The 22,555-nt window shown below is 44.0% G+C and overlaps 1 protein-coding gene across 2 annotated transcripts in view; it reads right to left on the bottom strand.

Annotated features, from left to right (window-relative positions):
• The window catches only part of LOC126253437 (eukaryotic translation initiation factor 5B), a 432,003-nt gene that overhangs the window by 56,771 nt on the left and 352,677 nt on the right, over positions 1–22,555 (bottom strand). For both annotated transcript variants that reach the window (XM_049954783.1, XM_049954781.1), the window contains exon 20: positions 9,098–9,259. In XM_049954783.1, the coding sequence (XP_049810740.1) occupies positions 9,098–9,259 (162 nt within the window). The remainder of the gene's footprint in view (positions 1–9,097; positions 9,260–22,555) is intronic.

The following is a 22,555-nucleotide window of genomic DNA, read 5'->3' as shown; positions in this document are numbered from 1 at the left end:
GAGCGTCATGATTCGTAATACCAGTCACATTTCTCTTCGACTCACTGCATTACGCAAATGGTGGCTGTTTTTCCCTTCTTTTGGGATTTGAGGTATACATTAATATTGCCGTTTCATTTTCATCGTCTTGTCCTCGGTCTGCCAACTGCTTTTTTCTCCACTGATTTTTTAAATTTAATTTTGTTGCATTTTCGTCGAAAGCTGTACAACTATTGCAACTGCTTGTTACGGTTAAATCTTAAATATATCGCTATTTTATAAAAATAAAAATTTACAAATGTCAGTATTTGATAAGCCAGAGATTTATATTCCCTTCTTGTTTGTAATGTGATACTGATGTTAATTTCAAAGTTTTTTTAACTCATTACTATTTTAATATTTGTAGGCAAGGGGTTATGCATTTTTAAAGGTTTTCCTACGGTTTGTTTTGATGTGGAGCATATTTAGAACATCCTAAAATGATGTGGTTAAGATCTCCGTCGTCTTCTGGATGTTCGCTGCATGTGGGAGAGTATGACTCCGATTCTGTAGAGATCGTAGACACTCCAAACACCAAATGTTATTTTTGAGCCGTCAGTGTAAATAAATGTGGCAGCCTCCATTTGTGCGCATAGAGCAGCAGATGCCCAACGATAAACGAGAGGAGGGGTACTATCCTTGGGAAGCTCACAAAGGTCACGGAGTAGGCAGGTCCGGGGGCGAAGCCAAGGTGGTGCAGTACTCCCAGTTGTCAAGAAATTTTTAGGAAAGTGGAAGGAAAGAGAACATAGCAGTTGACGGAAGCGGACTCCCGGTGGTAGTATAGAGGAAGGGCGGCCTGCATACCCTAAATCCAAGGAGGCATCGACGAAAAAGGGCATGGGCCCGATGAGCAGGCATGGAAGACAGATGACTACCGTAACGACTCAGAAGGACAGCTCGCCGGTTGGACAGCGTTCAGCAGTCTAAGCATAAAGGCTTTCCACGGGGCTAGTGTAAAAAGCTCCAGACGCTAAACGCAATCAACGGTGGTGGACAGTGTCGCGACGCCGAAGAATATACGGCCGAGCAGAGGAGTAAACTAGGCTGCCATAGTCCAATTTAGAGCACGTTAAGGCGAGAAACAGGAGGAGAATCACCACTCGGTCCGCTCCCCAGGACGTACCATTCAGAACACGGAGGGTGTTGACGGATCGCAGACAGCGAGCCGGAGGATATGAAACGTGGGAGGACCAGCACAGTTTTCTGTCAAACATAAGTCCCAAGAGTTTAGCGACGATCGCGAACGGATGGTCGACAGGGCCTAGCTGTAGGGAAGGCGGATTAAACTCGGTACGACGCCAAAAATTTACACAGACTGTTTTACTGGGAGAAAATCGGAAGCCGGTTTCGATGCTCCATGAGTGGAGGCGATCGAGCCATCCTTGAAGTCATTCAAGAAGGCTGGTCCGTTGAGAGATGTAGCAGATAGCAAAACCGTCGACAAAGAGGGAGCCCGAGACATCAGGAAGGAGACGATCCATAATTGGACTTATGGCGATGGCAAACTGTACAACATTTAGCAAGGAGCCCTGGGGCACCCCATTTTCTTGGGAGAAAGTACGGAAGAAAGGAGTGTTTACCCGCAGCTTAAATGTGCGCTCTGTCATAAATTCACGAATAAAAAGGGGTAGCCGACCTCGAAAGCCCCAAGAGAACAGTGTGCGGAGGATGCATGTCCTCCAACAGGCATCGTATGCTCTCTCCAGATCAAAAAATATTGCTACCGTTTGGCGTTTCCTGAGAAAATTGTTCATGATATAAGTGGAGAGAGCAACAAGATGATCAACTGCAAAACGATGCTTTCGGAAACCGCATTGCGCAGGTGTTAAAAGGTTTCGGGGCTCCAGCCACCAGGCTAAACGGCAATTCACCATACGCTCCAAAACCTTACATACACTACTCGTGAGAGATAAGGGGCGATAGCTAGAGGGGAGATGTTTGTCGTTTCCAGGTTTCGAAACAGGAATGACGATAGCTTCCCGCCATCTTCTGGGGATGGTACTGTCGGCCCAAATTCGATTATAAAGGCAAAGGAGGTAACGCACACTACACTATGATAAATGCAGCAACATTTGGACGTGGACGCCATCCGGTCCTGGGGCGGAAGTGCGAGAAGAAGAGAGTGCACGCTTAAGTTCCCGCATAGACAAAACAGTATTATAGCTTTCGCTATTTTGAGAGGAGAAAGCAAGAGGTCGCACTTCCGCTGCTCGTTTCTTCGGGAGAAAGGCTGGCGGGTAATTTGAAGAGCTCGAAATCTCAGCAAAGTGTTAACCCAATGAGTTAGAAATTGCGACTGGGTCCACAAAGGTGTCATGGGCGACAGTGAGCCCAGTGATCGGGGAGAAACTAGACGTGCCGGATAACCGTCGAATTCGACTCCAAACTACTGAGAAGGGAGTGAAGGTGTTAAAGGAACTGGTGAAGTAGTCCCGGCTTGCCTTCTTGCCATCGCGGATGATGCGATGGCATCGCGTACGTAACTACTTATAGCGGATACAGGTGGCCAACGTAGGATGGTGGCGGAAAACGCGAAGAGCACGTCTCCGTTCTCGTATTGCGTCACGGCACACCTCGTTCCACCAAGGAACTAGGGGGCGCCGGGGCAAATCGGAGGTGTGAGGTATTGAACGCTCCGCCGGCTGTAAGAATGACTTCCGTAAAATGAGAGACCTGCTCGTCGAAGCGAGGAAAGGGACGGTCATCGAATGTCGCTAGAGAGGAGAAAAGTGTTCAATCGGCTTGGGAAAACTTCCAGCGTCTTGGGCGCATAGATGGCAGTTGTGGTTGTAATCTAAGGATACATTGAAAATGGTCATTCGAGTGTGTATCAGCAATAGCGAACCATTCAAAGTGGAGAGCTAGCTGAACAGTACCGACCGAAAGGTCCAAATGAGAGAAATTGGTCGTGGAGATCCCCAAAGCGGGTGGTGGGCATTGAAGTCCCCAACCAGCAAATGGGGGAGGGGGGGGGGGCTACCAACGAGATTAAGGAAATCAGCTCTTGCCATCGGTGTGGACGATGGAATGTATATGGTACAAAGATAGGTGTATCCAGAAAGGGAAAGACGGACAGAGACAGCTTGGAAGGAACTCTTTAAGGGAATGGGGTGATAATGGACAGTATCAGGGATAAGAATCATAAGTCACCTATGTGCCGGAGGGCCATCAACAGAGGGGGGGGGATCAAACCGGACTGACTGGAAATGAGGGAAAACAAAGTGATCGTGGGGATGCAGCTTTGTTTCCTGAAGACAGAAGACGACTGGGGAGTAGGATCGACAATTCATCCCGATTGGCTCGAATGCAGCAGATATTCCAATGGATAATTGACATAGGGTGGACAGAAAAGGGAAGAATCTTACCACAGTTGCTGTCAACTCAACGACCGCTGAGAGCCGGCGGCCGACAGCGTGGAACGGCATTCAGCCAAAGGCAGAGAAGACCCTGATCCATACGCTGTTCGGGGGCAGCTCCTGCCACCAACGATCAGCCGGTTGATCGGCCGCCAGCGTTGCGCCTCGGCGACACTGAAGACGGCCAAGGGCGGTTACCGCCGGATGGCGCTGTAGATGAGACACGCCGTGGCGGAGGAGGAGAGGAACTTTATTTCTTATGAGCCTTCTTTGAACTGGACGTTGAAATAAGGGAGGAATCGATGGTTGTGAAGTCGGGGAATGTAAAAAATCTTCGCGAGTAGGCTCTTTTTTGGAAGTCCGGGCGTCCGATTTTTGGGCTCGTGATTTAGCAGGAGCCTATGAAGGGTGAGCCGTAGAGTGAGCAGGTGATAGTGGGGAGGCTGAACGGGCGATCTTTGCGCTGGCCGACCTGACGACCTTGGCACTAAACGTGAGATCGCAAGTCTGAGTGGCTGCCTCCTTAGTAGGCTGAGGAGATGCAAGGACAGTGGTATATTTACCTGCTGGGGGCACAGTGGGCTTTCGACTGGCGAATATCTTACGAGCAGCGAATGTAGACATCTTTCCCTTCACTCGGATTTCCTGAATAATTCGTTCATCTTTGAAAATAGGGCAATCTCTAGAGGAAGCAGCGTGGTCGCCCACACAATTGATGCAACGAGGGGATGGAGGTGGACAATCACCCTCACGGGCATCCCTGAGACATGTAACGCATTTGGCCGGATTGGAACACGACTGGCTGGAATGATTAAACCTCTGCACCGATAGCAACACGTAGGGTTGGGGATGTAAGGGCGAACTGAAATTATCTCATATCCCATTTTAATGTTCGATTGAAGTTGAACTCTGTCAAACGTCAAGAAGAGAGTACGGGTTGGTACCAAGTCCTTGTCAACGCTTTTCATGACTCGACGTACAGCCGTTACGCCCTGGTCAGACAGGTAATTTTGAATTTCCTCGTAGGACAATCGGTCGGGTGAGCATGTATAAACCACCCCGTGTGATGAATTTAAAGTTCAGTGCGCCTCCACCCTGATAGGGAAGGTGTGTAGCAGATGTGTAGTGCGCTTCCACCCTGATAGGGAAGGTGTGTAGCAGAGGAGTTCGCAGAAATTTTTGTGCCTGGAGGGCACTGACTGTTTCTAACAAGGTGCCATTTCGTAATCGGGAACAAGAATTTACAGGACCTGCAATTGCGTTGACACCTTATGAATAATGAAAGGGTTGACTGTGGAGAAGTCTAGACCTTCGTCAGACCGAGAAACAACTATGAACTGTGGCACTGATGGAAGAATTATGCGTGGCTGAGACTCATCGAACTTTCGCTTGTGAGCAGAAGTTGTAGACGTAGAGGAAACCATTGCGAAAGCATCCCCCATGATTACCAGCGTCTCCGATGGTGCGCTCCTTCCTCGTGGGGGCCCCCCCTCTGAGGACACTCACGCCTTAGGTGATTGTTCACACCTCAGGTCACACCTCCTGAGAAACGGACGGAGGGACCAATCGGCACATTAGAAGGTACCAGCTCGGATAATCACCCCTCCGTGGGCCTGGCCTGTACCAGGGGGTACATACGTGTCCTACCTGTCTACCCAGGGCGGGGAATTACGCGTTACCCCGTCACCGTCTACGCGTGGGTCGGCCTTCAGACACGCGCAAGGAGGAAAGAAAAGAGGAACAAAGAAAGGGAAGAAGAGAGGTCTCAAACGACGCAGCGGAGAAGAATGTGAAGAGAAGATGCAAGGAAGAAAGGACAAAGGGAGGACGGAGACTTTCCAGCACAGAAAGCAAAGAAGAGAAACAATGTCTTACAGTTACAAGCTTCCATTTCCGGACGTAGGTACGGAACATACTCTCAAAGAGGGAGAAGGGGAAGGGAAGAGGCGGTGTGTGTGTGTGTGGGGGGGGGGGGGGGGGATGCATGTGGAAAAGGAAGGTATGCAGCCCGGAAAGGAAAAAGAGCCGCACTAGCTTAGGGTCCCGTGCTCGCCAACCACGTATCCACAAGAGAGTTGTGGACCTCCTGGGGGCTATTGGTAACTGTTGACCTAGTCTGACTAATAAGTAAGAGACATCATTATGACAGACTATTGTTTCATAATCTTTACTTCCGTGTCAAAGGAAATACGAATGTGAGGCAACGCTTATCACTAACAATTGTGTAAGTTTGCTTTCTTCTGGGTATCCTCTGTCTGCCAAAAGCTGAGGTTTAGCCATGACAGGATTATTAATTATTACGGATCTTCTGACGCTTTTTAGGTAGTAGTTCTCTACAGGTGTCAAGAGGCAAATCTTCACTTCCTACTAGAAGGGTGTAAGTTCGTGGCGACGTCAATGCTTCTAGGCACCACTACCTAATCGCCCGTTATTAAAGTACACTTAGTTTTTGCAGTATATGCTATAAAGAATTTGCTAAAAGAAAACTTCTGAGACCATTTCAGAGATTATCACTCTGTACAACAAGATGGTGAGGATGTCCAGTTGGGCTACTCTCTACGCTCGACTGGCAGCAAGTAAAACACTGAGAGCTTTTTCTGTTTTTGTACCAATATGATTAACGTGTTTGATCAGGATAGTCTGTCGTCCAGAAGAAGCCCTAATACCTAAACCGATGCATGAATGTTAAATCTGAAAGGTCTCTCAGCTTTCTGTATTCGTTGCGTACTTTCGGCATTTTTTCCTACAGAAAATCACAGAAGATTTGGAAAGTGACAGATTGAGACCTTTCCTCATGGACTACTGATAATAGGTCAACTACATTATTCATCTATGAGCGACGCTGTTCAAAGCAGCAGACGCTTTAGATATGAAGACATCACATGTGTATTTTAGTAGTGATGAAAAGTATCCGGACACCCCCTAAAACATACTTTTTTCATATTAGGTGCATTGTGCTGGCACCTACTGCCGGGTACCCCATATCAGCGACCTCAGTAGTCATTAAGACATCGTGAGAGAGCAGAATGAGGTGCTGCGCAGAACTCACGGACTTCGAATGTGGTCGTATGATTAGGTGTCACTTGTGTCATACATCTGTACAAGAGATTTCCACACTCGTAAACATTCTCAGGTCCACTGTTTCTGATGTGATAGTGAAGAGGAAATGTGAAGGGACAAGTACAGCACAAAAGTATACAGACCGACCTCGTCTGTTGACTGACAGACACCCACTCAACCAATATTTGAATATTGCTCATCAGTTTAGGATCCGTACCACATATGAATGACAGTGGAAGTAGGGAAGGTTAAAATCAGAACAGTACATTTATTACATGTTAATTTAGTAAGTACAAAAGCATCCCGGAGATGATCACGGAGTCCCAGGTTCAGTTCCTGGCTGGGTCGGGGATTCTCTCTGCCCAGGGACTGGGTGTTTGTATTGTTCTCATCACTTCATCGTCATCGTCTTCATCACTTGTTACAGTGACTAGATTGGATTGTGAAAAAAGTCGACTGTGTAAAAATTGGGGCTTTGTATTGGCAATGATGACCACACTTGAGCACCCCAAAAACCAATTATCATCTTCTTCATGGAGATGTTCAGCCAACTCTAGCAGCACACACAGCAAGAGAGGTCTTTTGCATCACAGTGTGGTCTACAGTTTAAGTTCTGACAGTTTGCTTACCTAGACAAGTCAAATATATTGCTTTCATCCACCTGAACACCTCGGACAAGACCACTAAGGTACAATTAGGAAGATTCGGGCCACATGTATGCTTACCAACAACCATTCTCGCCGTAAACCATTTGCAAATTGAACAGGAAATGGGAGAAATGACAGCAGTACATTCTCTACCTGCTCGAAAGTATTCGGAAACTCCTAAGCAAAGGGGAATTGACTATTTCCTGTCACAAGAGGAGGATCTATCAGTATAAAAGGAGGTGGAGAGTAATGCATTGTCAGTACAAAAGCAAACACACAGAATGGGTCAATCAGGAGAACTGCGAATTTGAACTTAGTCTAACACTGGATGTCACCTGAGTAACAGGTCTATTGGAGACATTTAAACCCTTCCAGAGCCATCAATAAAGATCACAGTTGGTTATAAGACTGTGAGGTGGAAACATGAAGGAATGACCACAGCTAAATCATATGTACTGACGGATAAGGACCATCTAGCAGTGTGGACAGTGGTTGTAAACTATCGCATGAAATAATCAAAAGAAATCAATCATAATCCCCAAATTGTTACCAGCAATCCAAACAGCATGACTACTGTGTGTAGGGAGTTAATAGGAGTGGTTTACAATGATCGAAAGCTCTTCGTAAGCCGAAGTGGAGTGACGAATCACGCTATACCCTGTCAAAATCAGATGAAAAGATTTGGGTTTGTTGAATACCTGGAAAAAGTTACCTGCAGGTATGTGTAGGGCCAACAGTCAAGTATGGATATGGTGGTGGTGTCACAGTGTGGGGTCTTTAACACATTTTACAGCATTGGTAGTGTGTACAGTAGAGGAACAGTTAGATGACGACGATGACCGATTGTGCGAGAATGACAAATGCAGCTTTATCATAAAGTAACATGTATGTGACAATGGTTTGTGGACAATAATATTTGTGAAATGGACTGGCCTGCCCCAAGTCCTGACCTGAACCCTACAGAACACCATTAGGATGAGTTAGAATATTGACTTTGCTCCAAACCTCGACATCCAAGGACCTCTCTGGATCTGTTAATTAGGAAGAATGGGCTGCCATTTCTCCACAGCCCTTCAGACATCTCACAGGAAGTGTCCCCGGTACAGTTCATGTTGCCATAAAGGCAAAGGTTGACATGTACCACATTAATGTCCACTAGTAGATGTTAATATACTTTTGATCAGATTGTGTTAAGTATCCTCAGTTGTACACCATAAGGTGGCTTGTGAAGTATATATAGATAAAGATAAATCGCAACACACCAATACATTGCACCATTTGAGGCCCTTTCACAAAATACATTGCAATCATTATGTTTTTCACTTCTCCAGTTTACAAATAAGGACCAACAAAGTAGATATTCAGCAAAGATACTTTTCTGTTCCCTGTTAATTTGGCAACCCACAGAAGTTTGTCCTTATCAAGGAAAGCTGGTAATTTCTGAGTTTTACATAATGTTTTCTGCTTCAGTGTGTTGTACCATATTAAAAACTTGTAGTGATATTTTAGTTGTAAGATATTTCTAGCATACTTCCTCCTTGGAAACAACTTATCTGTCTTATGTGATGTTCATTAGTTGAATGCATTTTTCAATAATTTACATTTCAGGCAATTAGCTTCCCTCTACCATATCTTCAGTTCACTAGCAGCCTTTTAGGCTCAGGGCAAGTCTCTTCATATTTGTTATTACCGCTATCTCAGTCACAGAGGATGAAAGCTTGCTTTCTGAATACATTTACTCGTGTCAAACCATTCTAAACTGACATTCATTACAAGGACTTACCTTACACAGCAGTCATACTTCACCAGTTTTGATGCCAGACCTGTCTAGTAACTAAGCTGGTATTTTTGACACCTAATAAATATTCTATAACTCAATAAACTGAATAAACAATCAATATAAATGGAGCAAAAAGACACCAATGAGTATGTTACAACATTTCTGGGTAACATGTGTCCTTAATTTAAGTATATGGTATGTTGTACAATATTAAGTCATATAGTAGTACTAACCTTGCTGACTAGGAAATCCTTCTCATCAAAATGACGACCAAACATCTTCGGAGCTTCTCCGGGAATTGGCTCTATCTTGATGCATACTTCTTGGCCCTTGCGTGCACTCTCCACATTTTTATGGTTTACTTCAATACTCGTAACAATGCCCAAGTCAACAAACTGAAACAACAACAATAAAGTAGAGGTGAGACAAAATATTACAGATGAGTGTAGCAGGAGTAATAGTAGGAGGGGTGAGTGTGAATGGAAGTTAAAAAGCTATAGCACGCAACATATTTATTTTTTATTTAATTGCTCACTCTCAATACTCATTCTTCCACGGCATCTGTCAAAGTACATTACACTTTGAGTTTATAAGTGTGGATTCCTCATACTGCTGTATGCATTACAAGTGACCAAAAACTTGAATATGATTGTCAGTCTGGTTGAAACTAGTATACAGTATTTTCATACTGCTCTTACCAATTTTCGAAAGAATTGTTTTTAAATTATATATTCAAAATCGTGTTTCAACTTTCTGGTATGTATCCCGCATCTGTTCATTCCATCCATTTCACGATCATAGTGTTTCTGTGTAAACTCTTATGGCCTGGAAATGTATTGCTGCAAGCACTGGCATGTTCCAGTGGCTGTCAACGTAGGTGAACACATTGTGCGATTCGGGTGACCAGGAATGTTGTCAAGCTATAATATCACCAATGTGCAATTCCTAAGAACGGTGTAAATGCTCCACTAATAGCCACAGCCTGTAAATTGAGCATTGGAAGTAGAGGCTGTGTTATGCAAAGGTGGTTTTCAGACGACTCTTGCTTTCATTCAAGCTGCTTTGTAGAGGAACAGAGTATTCAGTTCAAGACTACAAAGAAACTGCAAATAGAGGACACGGAAGAAACATACAAGGAAAATGGGTATTGGTCACTATGCCAGGCCGTGCAACCACAGCTTCATTTTTCTTCTATTCCACTATAACCACTGAATAATACTCTGCCATGCTGCGAAACTGATTCTTCCCATACTTGCAAAAAGAGGCCTAGTACTGAAAAAACACAGGTTCGAACAGAATAGAGCAGCCCACATACAGTGAAATTTCTGCTTAATTTCCTACACACAATAGGCCAGGTCCTCATGCCCACTGCAAAACAAAACGACGCCTGGTGGTGTTGCAGACTTATGATGGGGTACAGAGCTCCAGCCTGTAACCAGCGATGGAGGGTGGAGCTTTGACAAAGCCAGCCATCATGCTGGTGAAACGCCACAAAAATCGTCAAACAAATGTCAGCCAAAGAACCCGAGACAAAAGCCAAAAGGCGATACATCAACAGTTCGTAGTAATAGACGGAAAGTCATCGAGTAAAACAGAAGTAATATCTGGCGTTCCCCAAGGAAGTGTTATAGGCCCTCTATTGTTCCCGATATATATTAACGACACAGGAGACAATCTGAGTAGCCGTCTTCGATTGTTTGCAGATGATGTTGTCATTTACCGTCTTGTAAAGTCATCAGATGATCAAAACGACTTGCAAAATTATTTAGATATCTGTATGGTGCGACAAGTGGCAATTGACCCTGAATAAGGAAAAGTGTGAAGTTATTCACATGAGTACTAAAAGAAATCAGCTAAATTTCGATTACGCGATAAGTCACATAAATCTGAAGGCTGTAAATTCAACTAAATACAAATTGCAAATAACCTGAATTGGAACGATCACATGGATAATATTGTGGGTAGAGCAAACCAAAGACTGCGATTCATTGGCAGAACACTTAGAAGGTGCAATAGGTCTATAAAGAGACTGCTTACACCACTCTTGTCCGCCCTATTCTAGAGTATTGCTGTACGGTGTGGGATCCGCATTAGGTGGGACTGACGGATGACATCGAGAAAGTACAAAGAAGGGCAGCTCGTTTTGTATTATCGCGAAATAGGGGAGATAGTGTCACAGACATGATACGTGAACTGGAGTGGCAATCATTAAAACAAAGGCGTTTTTCGTTGCGACGGGATCTTCTCATGAAATTTCAATCACCAGTTTTCTCCTCCAATTGTGAAAACATTCTGTTGGCAACCACCTACATAGGGAGAAATGATCATCACGATAAAATAAGAGAAATCAGGGCTCGCGCAGAAAAATTTAAGTGCTCGTCTTTCCCGCGAGCCGTTCGAGAGTGGAACGGTAGAGAGACAGCTTGAAGCTGGTACACTGAACACTCTGCCAGGCACTTTATTGTGAATAGCAGAGTAATCACGTAGATGCAGATGAAGGCCCTGATCTCTTAAGGCTAAGTAAACAATAAACGAATATTCTTCTGTAATTCTGTATGTATTCTACCAGCGTTTCCCAAACTGGAATTAATTCTCGGGCAGCCTGGATATCTTACAGCCAGCCTACAAGTTTAAGACCACGCCTGAGTGTGCTACAAGCACAAGAGGCTGTCCCATGTATTACTGGCTGTTTATAGTCCATGCTGCCAGTAGATTCGACGCCAAGACTTGGGGAGAGATCGACAAAGGCCACAAAGCTGCATCGATCAGGCTCCTCTTTGCCATAAACATCTTCACTGTAATAAGTCTGATCTTTCAACTACTGTACATAAACGGTAACAATTTCATTCAAACAAGCAAAGAATGACAGAGTATCCATGGGCATACAAAGAAATACCGCGATGTAATAAGGAAGGAAGGAAAATTAAGAGTATAACGTAATTTCGGCGACAAGATCATTCAATTCAGAGCGCTAACTCTGGCTGTAGAAGCTAAGGAAAAGAAAGCGACAATGTACTTTTCAAAGGGAGCTTCTGGCATTTGCCTTAATCGGCTTACCTAAACTATGGAAAGACTAAACATGGACGGCCGGACGGGGATTCGAACAACCGCAGTCCTGAACGCGAGGGTAGTATTTTACGACTGCGCCACCTCGCTCGGTGCTGTGATGGGGATACGGTCAAAAACTCTAAACTTTCAGAATTTTGGTGAATGCCGAGATGGTCTGTCACGGTATTAATCATTCAGGTTTTAAACTGGACAGTTGTTTTACGCACATTCAAGTGCGGCAATCTATGTTAATCACCAGACTCGTCAAATTGAAGTTTCTCGAAAAAGCTTGATAAGCGCATCGTACTAGAGCGGCATTTCTTACATGTAAGTGTAGTGTTAGCAGTTAGCCAACACTACGCACACTACTTGGTTGAGGAGGCCGAATGCACGCGTTAACTCACGCAGGCTGGCGTGAGGTCTGAAACAGGATACGTAATGAATGCTATAAAGAAAAGTACGTAGCTGCTGGAATACTTAACTTCAATCCATCATTGTTGTACATCGCTCTTGACGATACAAGTGAGACTCTGTAGATACATGCAATGTAATGCTAATGGTGCCTTGCTAGGTCGTAGCCATTGACTTAGCTGAAGGCTATTCTAACTATCTGCTCTGCAAATAAGTCGTCCGTTCAACTGGGGCGAGTGCTAGTCCGTCTCTCGAGACCTGCCGTGTGGTGGCGCTCGGTCTGCGATCACTGACAGTGGCGACACGCGGGTCCGACATGTACTAATGGACCGCGGCCGATTTAAAGCTACCACCTAGCAAGTGTGGTGTCTGGCGGTGACACCACACTAAGTATGTCTTAGGCCGGTATTACACTATCAAATTTATTTGTCCAACATCTTTGTCAAATGTCGTCCAATATTTGATCAAATCTAGGGCCGCACTGTAGATTTGATCAAAGAAATCGCTTGTCTTCTGTTCACTGCAATGTGACATGTTACCACATGGAGCGCTAGCATCGCTGCAGCGTTCTGTCGTCTGTAGTGTTTTTATAAACATTGCCGGTAAATACAATTGGTGTGTGCCGATAGCTACAAAATTAATATAGATGTATGAAGCTAATGAGGCGCTTTACAACGTGAGGCACCCTGAATACAAAAATAGATTAAGAAGATTGGAGACCTGACCTGACCTGACCTAACATAACATAACATAACATAACATAACCCTCTCCTGTAGCAAGGAATTGGAGTGTTACAGTGAGCCTATCTTCTGAAGATGTAGCAGTTCTTAAGTTAATATTGTGCTTCGTGATATGTGGATACACTTCACTGAGCGCATACAGAAATATATGCTCATCCATTCTTAAGTAATCGATGTACGACTTTACGTCTTCCACTGTAAGCTCACGTAACAAGTTTTGTTGAATGCTTTTATCGCGTCGTCGTAAAACCCACGGCTTCACCCAGATTAGATTAGTTTTTCGTTCCATAGATCCGTGCTGAGGAGATCCTTGTGGATGTGGAACATGTCAATTTTTTTTAAGCTGAAATAACAATACTAATAGTATGAATAAATACAATACATCATTTGCTTCTATTAAAAATTTCGTCAATGGAGTAGAAAGAGTTGGCCACTAGTAAGTCTGATCTTTATTTGTAACTAAATTTTTTATGTTTGCTGGCAAATTATTGAAGATTTGTGATCCTGAGTAGTGGACCCCTTTTTGAACTAAGTAAGTGCTTTTAAGTCCTTGGGCAGATCATTTTTGTTCCTGGTATTGTATGTATGAACTGAGTTGTTTGCTGGAAAAAGAGATATATTATTTAGGACAAATTTCATTAAGGAGTAAATATACTGAGAGGCAGTAGTTAGTATACCCAGTTCTTTGAAGAGGTTTCTACAGGACGTCCGTGAATTTACGCCACAAATAATACGTATTATACGCTTTTGGACTCAACTTTTGTTTGACTTGAAGATTTATCCCAAAATATTATACCATATGACATTATGGAATGAAAGTAGGCAACGTATGCAAGCTTTTTCATTTTTATGTTGCCTACGTCTGCTAACACTCGAATCGCAAATACAGATTTGTTAAGGCGTTTCTGCATTTCTGTGGTGTGCTCCTCCCAACTGAATTTATTATCAAGTTGTAATCCCAGGAATTTAAGACTGTCAACCTCGTATGTATGGTTCCTTTCTCCCCCCCCCCCCCCCACACTTCTTTACCGCATGTGTACACAGTACAATGCGGTACGTGCAACTGCTGCGGTTAATAACAAGTTGTTGTCAGCCATCTTGAACTTTGACGAAAAATTTGATGACAGTGTAATACCCCTTCTAAGGCTACGTCAAAGATCTTTGTCAAATATATTTGACGGAATATTTGATCACATCTTTGATCAAATCTTTGACAAAGAAATTTGATAGTGTAATACCGGCCTAACAATAGTGCGAAACATAAACAAACACAGTAAAGATGAAAAACACAGTACCCCGTTAGGTGTGTAGTTCTCTAGTTTGTAGAAGTTGGCCTTCTCTAACTTGATCATAGTTGACTTTCGGTAGCCTTCATACTGCATGCTAAATGCTGCTGTTAAAGTTCTACGAGTAGTGTAAGAAAAGCAATTAGACAGCCTTTCTCCCCCCCCCCCCCCGGCAAAATTGTTCGGTGTCGTCGTTCCCACAATTGATAGCAGCGCTGAAAGGCTTCAACTGGTAGGGCCTTTAGCATATCAGTCACATTCTTTTGAATGCTCTCCACAGCCCCAAACTGACGTCCTTTTAAGGCATTCTTCTATTTCAGGAAAAGGAAAAAGTCACAAGAACTCAGACCAACTGAGTAGTGGGGGGGGGGGGGGGGGGGTGAAACAACTTTAACGCCTTTTGAGGTCAAAAATGGAAGTAACCACCTGTCTGCAATATGCGGTCTCGATCGATTCACCTTTTTCCTGAGCCTTTCAAGGACATCTTTGCAATGCACTTAGTTGACAGTTTGTCCTGGAGGTCTGATCTCTCACGAGTAAGCACACGTTCGATGTTTTCGTCGGTTTTTAAAGTTGAAGATCTCTGTGAGCGACGTCCATGCTCTTTATAGGTAATGTTCCAAGTAAGCCTATCCTCAACTTTCAAGGGCCACACTCGCGGATTTCCGAAGTTTGGAACAAAACTTGATGACATAACTTTGCTCTGAAGTCCGCTATTCCATTTTCCTAACACACAGCACAAACATAACTTCGCTGATAGCGCTCTTCGTGAGCTGAAACTCGGACTGAGCATCTGGATTCTGGATACGATGAACACACCGGCCTACACTAGTAGAACAACAAAGCATTGCCAGATCGCTCGCAACACTGCGAGCGATATGGCAACGCTGTGTTGTTAGTTTCATTATTATCCTCATGCGCCTCGTATAGTCAACCCAGTGTCAATGGGTTTCCCTTTACGTCAAGAAAATGTACCTGAAGATTAGACGATAAATGTAGTATGAGAGGTATTGGGAAGGCGCAGCACTTTGGGTGTACTGCAGGTAAAGGAAATTATTCTCAATAAGCATTGTAATGACAACGAATTGCCAGGATTTCATCGACTCGTGTCCGATCAAGTTTGCTTCGTATGCGTTCCACGCAGACAAATTTCTTTCGCAAGTCACATTTGAGGCTGAAACGCCAAACATTCGTCGCCACTGCTATCCATTCACATTAAATGGAAGTCAGCGTCACCGGTAGACTGTGTATGACGTGGCCTGCACATAGAAACTTCATTTTCCGATTTGTGAGCACGGCTAACACTGTCTAGGCGGCCCTAATCAAATATTTATTGATCCCACAGGCCCTGTGTTATAATGAATTTTTGGTTTATACACCAATAAAAAGAAACTGAACTGTAGGATACTTCCATGCCTTCGAATGCTTCTGTCGCCTCTTTGAATCGCTCTAAAAATATCAGGAGTTCTCTTACATTACTGTTGTAGCAACCAGCAAGTTTTTCGTAGACGCTCTTCTCCGCAAGCATTTCCACTTTTTTACCATACAGTCTAATTACACGATGTTTCATTTAGCCTCAATTTCTTGCTTCAAGCCCATCTTCATCCAATACATGTTATAAGTTTTCTTCATGAAACGCTCAGTATCTTTGGCAACGTATGTTGTGAAATAAACGGCAGCAACCTATTTTTCAAATCGTCTCATCGAAAATATGTTTAAGGACTGTGTTCGAAACACTTGTAATGCATGCATAATGCTGAAAGCTAGTTACAGTTCCACAGATCATCTGAATGATTCTTTAGCCGAAATGATGTGGAACTGGTCTGTTTACAGGATAATATGTACATGGTTAGTGTTAACATTAATTAACACATTGCATGCCTTGCGTATATTAGCGACTCGGTCAACGACAAACTCTTATTAAAATGTTCGGAAGTTACTCATAAATAAAATGTTTCCTGCTTGCAGTTCTTAATAAATTTATCAGATTCTTTCTTCTTAGAATCTTGATAGAAAAAGTACGCAGCAATAGATGGGTAACAACTTTGAAGATATGTATTATGTATCTTCGCATATCTACTGTACCTGTACATGTATTCACACCTACAGCCTGAACAATGCTGGGCGTCATTCTGACCCGTATTTCAGTGGATTCTCTTTCAACGTTGTGTGCTACTGTCGCAGGATGAGGTAAAATATTCGAGACTTTTCCCTATTGTGAACCGAAATTTACGAGCTCCTAACATGAAGCGCGAAATCGTCCATCTGATATTAATGCAAATAGACGAAGGTCTCTGGCACATATTTTTACTCGCTTCTGAGGTACTGTAGCTTCCACTTAAACGGGTAATACTTCAGAACTTACACTTTGTTGTGTTCTGCAGACGTACCTTCAGATGTATAGCGACAGTCATTTTAGAACCCATTACTAGGATTTTTTCTTGTTTTGGACCATACTACCACCTCTGAAAGTGTCATATCCCCATTCGTAGCGACAACAGTACCGGTACATGCAGTCCACTGTCAGAGAGATCAGTATGATTTTCGCTGCTAACTTTCGACTCGTTCCTTTCCACACCAGAGACCCTTATCTCAAATCGATACATTTATCCGTCCTGATCCCCCTTGAACGCCGGAAACATCATTACGGAATCACTCTCTATATGCAGACATTTACGGACGGCAGCGCCTATAACTGGGATGCTCTGTGGCGTCGTTGGATGACGTTTCCGGACATGGGTTCCATGGATAGTCCTCTCTGAAACATCTGAAAGTTTGAAATACCTTGTACGCATTAGTGCTATTAGAGCCGCGTGATAAAGTTGGCCAACTGGAAAATGGGTTGAGTATGAAAATTATTTCACAAGCATAGGAGAGCAGGAAGCTGATCTGGGTTCACCGATTAATGTCATCCTCGCCGACGGCTGGGTAATAACGTCGGCAGCGAGTCTGCTAATAATTTTACGTTATAATTCATATTTGAAATTTGTTTTCTGAAAGTCTGCCAATCCTAAAGAAACTGTTACAACAATGTAACACTGTCAAAACCTACATTTCACACATTTTGGAAGCTTAGGTCCATCTGGAAGTGACAATCCTGTGCTTACGTTCGTGATCATAATTCGAATACAGCGTGATTGTATGTTTTGCAGATCTGTCACAGATGCGATAGTGTGGTCCTGGTGGCCCATGCATCCGAACTTCAAATCTGATTATTCGTCTTGGGGAAGAGGGTGGTGTCACACTGACCTAAATCTGGTGAATATCAGTTTTGTATAACTGTCATTTTAGTGCAATCGAAAATCCGTAAATAATGTACGCTGTATATGGTCGTGCATGTCTTGCTACATAACCCATCTTTCGCACACCCCTTCTGTAGACTTTTCTCCCGCAGCACAAGTGCAAACATTTTAAAGAACATTACGATACAATCTCTACCGTTGTCTGTCCAGCAGGGACAAACTCTCTATGGACTATCGCATCAATGAAATCCGATCAACAGGGACATAATGTTACTCTTGAACTAAAGAGTTTTTATTTTGGTTCAGTTGAAGGGGGCTTTTCCATTGTACCGATTGCCCCATAGTTTCAGGATCGGAGGCATAAACCCAAATTCGGTCATCAGTGAAAAAAAACTTTCAATGACATTTGGATCCTCTTAAAGCATCAGTAACACAAACTTCGTCGCGATCAGTCTCATGTTCAGTTCTTCTCACTGTTCATTCCCGTGTACAATAACTTACTCCTTAGGTGTTGCAGAGGTCCTGGATGTTCTGGTTATGATCCTGCAAAGTCAGATCCCCTTTTGAGATTTTTCTGGTGTGATGTCAGTTGACAGACGATCGACGGATCGTCGTCATCGCTCGATGTTCGTCTGTTTAGCAACACGATAATCTGAAGAGCGAGCTGGTGTCTCAGACACGGCTGTGAGGGTTCACTTTCACTAAATATGTTAACAATATACGAAATATACAAATTAGTAACTAATATAATTAATACAAGAAATGCACTTCGACAAAATACACTTACATCACCGCATCACGTATCAACAGATCTCTGTACTGCGCGCACTCTGCAATAACTACTAGATGAGACACTGATTCTTAAGTCCTGTACATCTGCACCTAACATATCACACTGTACGGCAGGTACGGCGTTCTGCTGGAAAAAAGGCACTTTACCCAGTACAACGCGTTGTCATTATTTTACAGACAGGTTATAACAGTCTTAAGTCTGCGAGCGTTATCTCCAAACGCATGCTTGATTTGGCGCGATTCTGCAGATGTTTTCCCTAGTTTGAAACAAGGCTTCATACAGACAGGCTGCTCTTTCAGGCCAGTTACCGTCAAACAGCAAACTGACGGAACCGAGGCAACGGTAATAGTCTAACAACTACAGAAACTCACTCAGCTCGCAGCCGCTTGCCAAACTCATTCAAGGTGGTTGTATGAGGTGAGACGCAGCGGTATTTCAGCGCACTTGTAACCATTTGCGCGCAAAATTCAAACTTACGGAGCTTTCTCGTATGACCTCGTGTAACTAAGAATTTTCACGTAGGCTATATGCCAGATGGGTTCTTTGAAGAACTGTCGTCCTCTCTTACGAAGGCTCAGCGCGAATCTATTCATCTACGTATCTTTATCTCCATTAGAAGGAAACACCAAAACTGAGGCACAGTTTGATATCTTATGGCCCAGACTGAGAAGAAGTAGCAACACAGTTTAATACCATCAGAACTTTCAACAGATTGCAACTCTAAGCTCTGCCTATGACACTAGAAAAGCTTAAAGTTGCCAGAATGAGATCTTCACTCTGCAGCGGAGTGTGCGCTGATATGAAACTTCCTGGCAGATTAAAACTGTGTGCCGGACCGAGACTCGAAATCGGAACCTTTTCCTTTCGCGGGCAAGTACTCTACCAACTGAGCTACCCAAGGACGACTCACGCCCCGTCCTCACAGCTTTACTTCCGCCAGTACCTCGCCTCTTACCTTCCAAACTTAACAGAAGCTCTGCTGCGAACCTTGCAGAACTCGTTCTGGAAACATCCCCCAGGCTGTGGTAAGCCATGTCTCCGCAATATCCTTTCTTTCAGGAGTGCTACTTCTGCAAGGTTCGCAGTAGAGCTTCTGTTAAGTTTGGAAGGTAGGAGGCGAGGTACTGGCGGAAGAAAAGCTGTGAGGACGGGGCTGAGTCGTGCTTGGGTAGCTCAGTTGGTAGAGCACTTGCCCGCGAAAGGCAAAGGTCCCGAGTTCGAGTCTCGGTCCGGCACACAGTTTTAATCTGCCAGGAAGTTTCAAGCTTAAAGTTGTTTAACTGGCTGACAAACAACAAGCCTACACTTGATAGACGAATCCTACGATGTAAGTAGTACATACTTCCACGCACGTACTGCTATTACGTTTTAATTTCATCCCAAATTATCAGCAGTGAATAAAGATTCTAAATTTTATTGGAACACCTCTGACAATACCAGTGTCACGCACAATATTGCTGGCAGGCGTTGGAGCCGTAATACATTCCTGGACAACAGGATCTGTGTCCCGAGGGGTCCAAGAGTGATGCTTGTCCCTTATCGCAGCGAAAGTAGGCTACAGGGGCCTACCGATAACCGCATGAATGGCGGCCGTTGTTGTGAATCGCGAGCTTTGTGGCGGGGCGGGGCGGCGCGGTGGGCCAGGTGTCGCTGCCTGGAACCGCGAACCAGCCGGCCGGCCGCGCGCAGCGCGACACATCCTGCCTTTTGTGTCACCAGCTGCGGGGGTCCCTCCACAACCACTGCAGCGTGCGCTCCCATAAACACGTGGCGAGCAACTGCTAGACGCCCCCGACACCCGGCCGAATTACAGGCCACGCTTTAATCTAACGCCAGTTTGGCGAGAAACCTACTGGGGCAGACAGAACAAAAGAAATAACGAAACGATTTTCATCTCTCTATCATTGTTGACCCCGACCCCCCATGAACCATGGACCTTGCCGTTGGTGGGGAGGCTTGCGTGCCTCAGCGATACAGATGGCCGTACCGTAGGTGCAACCACAACGGAGGGGTATCTGTTGAGAGGCCAGACAAACATGTGGTTCCTGAAGAGGGGCAGCAGCCTTTTCAGTAGTTGCAGGGGCAACACTCTGGATGACTGACTGATCTGGCCTTGTAACATTAACCAAAACGGCCTTGCTGTGCTGGTACTGCGAACGGTTGAAAGCAAGGGGAAACTACAGCCGTAATTTTTCCCGAGGACATGCAGCTCTACTGTATGATTAAATGATGATGGCGTCCTCTTGGGTAAAATATTCCGGAGGTAAAATAGTCCCCCATTCGGATCTCCGGGCGGGGACTACTCAAGAGGACGTCGTTATCAGGAGAAAGAAAACTGGCGTTCTACGGATCGGAGCGTGGAATGTCAGATCACTTAATCGGGCAGGTAGGTTAGAAAATTTGAAAAGGGAAATGGATAGGTTAAAGTTAGATATAGTGGGAATTAGTGAAGTTCGGTGGCAGGAGGAACAAGACTTTTGGTCAGGTGATTACAGGGTTATAAATACAAAATCAAATAGGGGTAATGCAGGAGTAGGTTTAATAATGAATAAAAAAAATAGGAGTGCGGGTTAGCTACTACAAACAGCATAGTGAACGCATTATTGTGGCCAAGATAGACACAAAGCCCATGCCTACTACACTAGTACAAGTTTATATGCCAACTAGCTCCGCAGATGATGAAGAAATAGATGAAATGTATGACGAGATAAAAGAAATTATTCAGGTAGTGAAGGGAGACGAAAATTTAATAGTCATGGGTGACTGGAATTCGTCAGTAGGAAAAGGGAGAGAAGGAAACATAGTAGGTGAATATGGATTGGGGGGAAGAAATGAAAGAGGAAGCCGCCTTGTAGAATTTTGCACAGAGCATAACTTAATCATAGCTAACACTTGGTTCAAGAATCATGAAAGGAGGCTGTATACATGGAAGAAGCCAGGAGATACTGACAGGTTTCAGATAGATTATATAATGGTAAGACAGAGATTTAGGAACCAGGTTTTAAATTGTAAGACATTTCCAGGGGCAGATGTGGATTCTGACCACAATCTATTGGTTATGAACTGCAGATTGAAACTGAAGAAACTGCAAAAAGGTGGGAATTTAAGGAGATGGGACCTGGATAAACTGAAAGAACCAGAGGTTGCAGAGAGTTTCAGGGAGAGCATAAGGGAACAATTGACAGGAATGGGGGAAAGAAATACAGTAGAAGAAGAATGGGTAGCTCTGAGGGATGAAGTGGTGAAGGCAGCAGACGATCAAGTAGGTAAAAAGACGAGGGCTAATAGAAATCCTTGGGTAACAGAAGAAATATTGAATTTAATTGATGAAAGGAGAAAATATAAAAATGCAGTAAATGAAGCAGGCAAAAAGGAATACAAACGTCTCAAAAATGAAATCGACAGGAAGTGCAAAATGGCTAAGCAGGGATGGCTAGAGGACAAATGTAAGGATGTAGAGGCTTGTCTCACTAGGGGTAAGATAGATACTGCCTATAGGAAAATTAAAGAGACCTTTGGAGAGAAGAGAACCACTTGTATGAATATCAAGAGCTCAGATGGCAACCCAGTTCTAAGCAAAGAAGGGAAGGCAGAAAGGTGGAAGGAGTATATAGAGGGTTTATACAAGGGAGATGTACTTGAGGACAATATTATGGAAATGGAAGAGGATGTAGATGAAGACGAAATGGGAGATAAGATACTGCGTGAAGAGTTTGACAGAGCACTGAAAGACCTGAGTCGAAACAAGGCCCCGGGAGTAGACAACACTCCACTAGAACTACTGATGGCCTCGGGAGAGCCAGTCATGACAAAACTCTACCATCTGGTGAGCACGATGTATGAGACAGGCGAAATACCCTCAGACTTCAAGAAGAATATAATAATTCCAATCCCAAAGAAAGCAGGTGTTGACAGATGTGAAAATTACCGAACTATCAGTTTAATAAGTCACAGCTGCAAAATACTAACGCGAATTCTTTACAGACGAATGGAAAAACTGGTAGAAGCCGACCTCGGGGAAGATCAGTTTGGATTCCGTAGAAATATTGGAACACGTGAGGCAATACTGACCTTACGACTTATCTTGGAAGAAAGATTAAGAAAAGGCAAACCTACGTTTCTAGCATTTGTAGACTTAGAGAAAGCTTTTGACAATGTTGACTGGAATAC

The sequence above is a fragment of the Schistocerca nitens genome, chromosome 4 (genome assembly GCF_023898315.1).
Source record: "Schistocerca nitens isolate TAMUIC-IGC-003100 chromosome 4, iqSchNite1.1, whole genome shotgun sequence".
In the NCBI taxonomy this organism is placed as follows: Eukaryota; Metazoa; Arthropoda; class Insecta; order Orthoptera; family Acrididae; genus Schistocerca; species Schistocerca nitens.
Note: the sequence above shows the minus strand (reverse complement) of the source record. Positions and strands in the feature narration are given on the sequence as shown.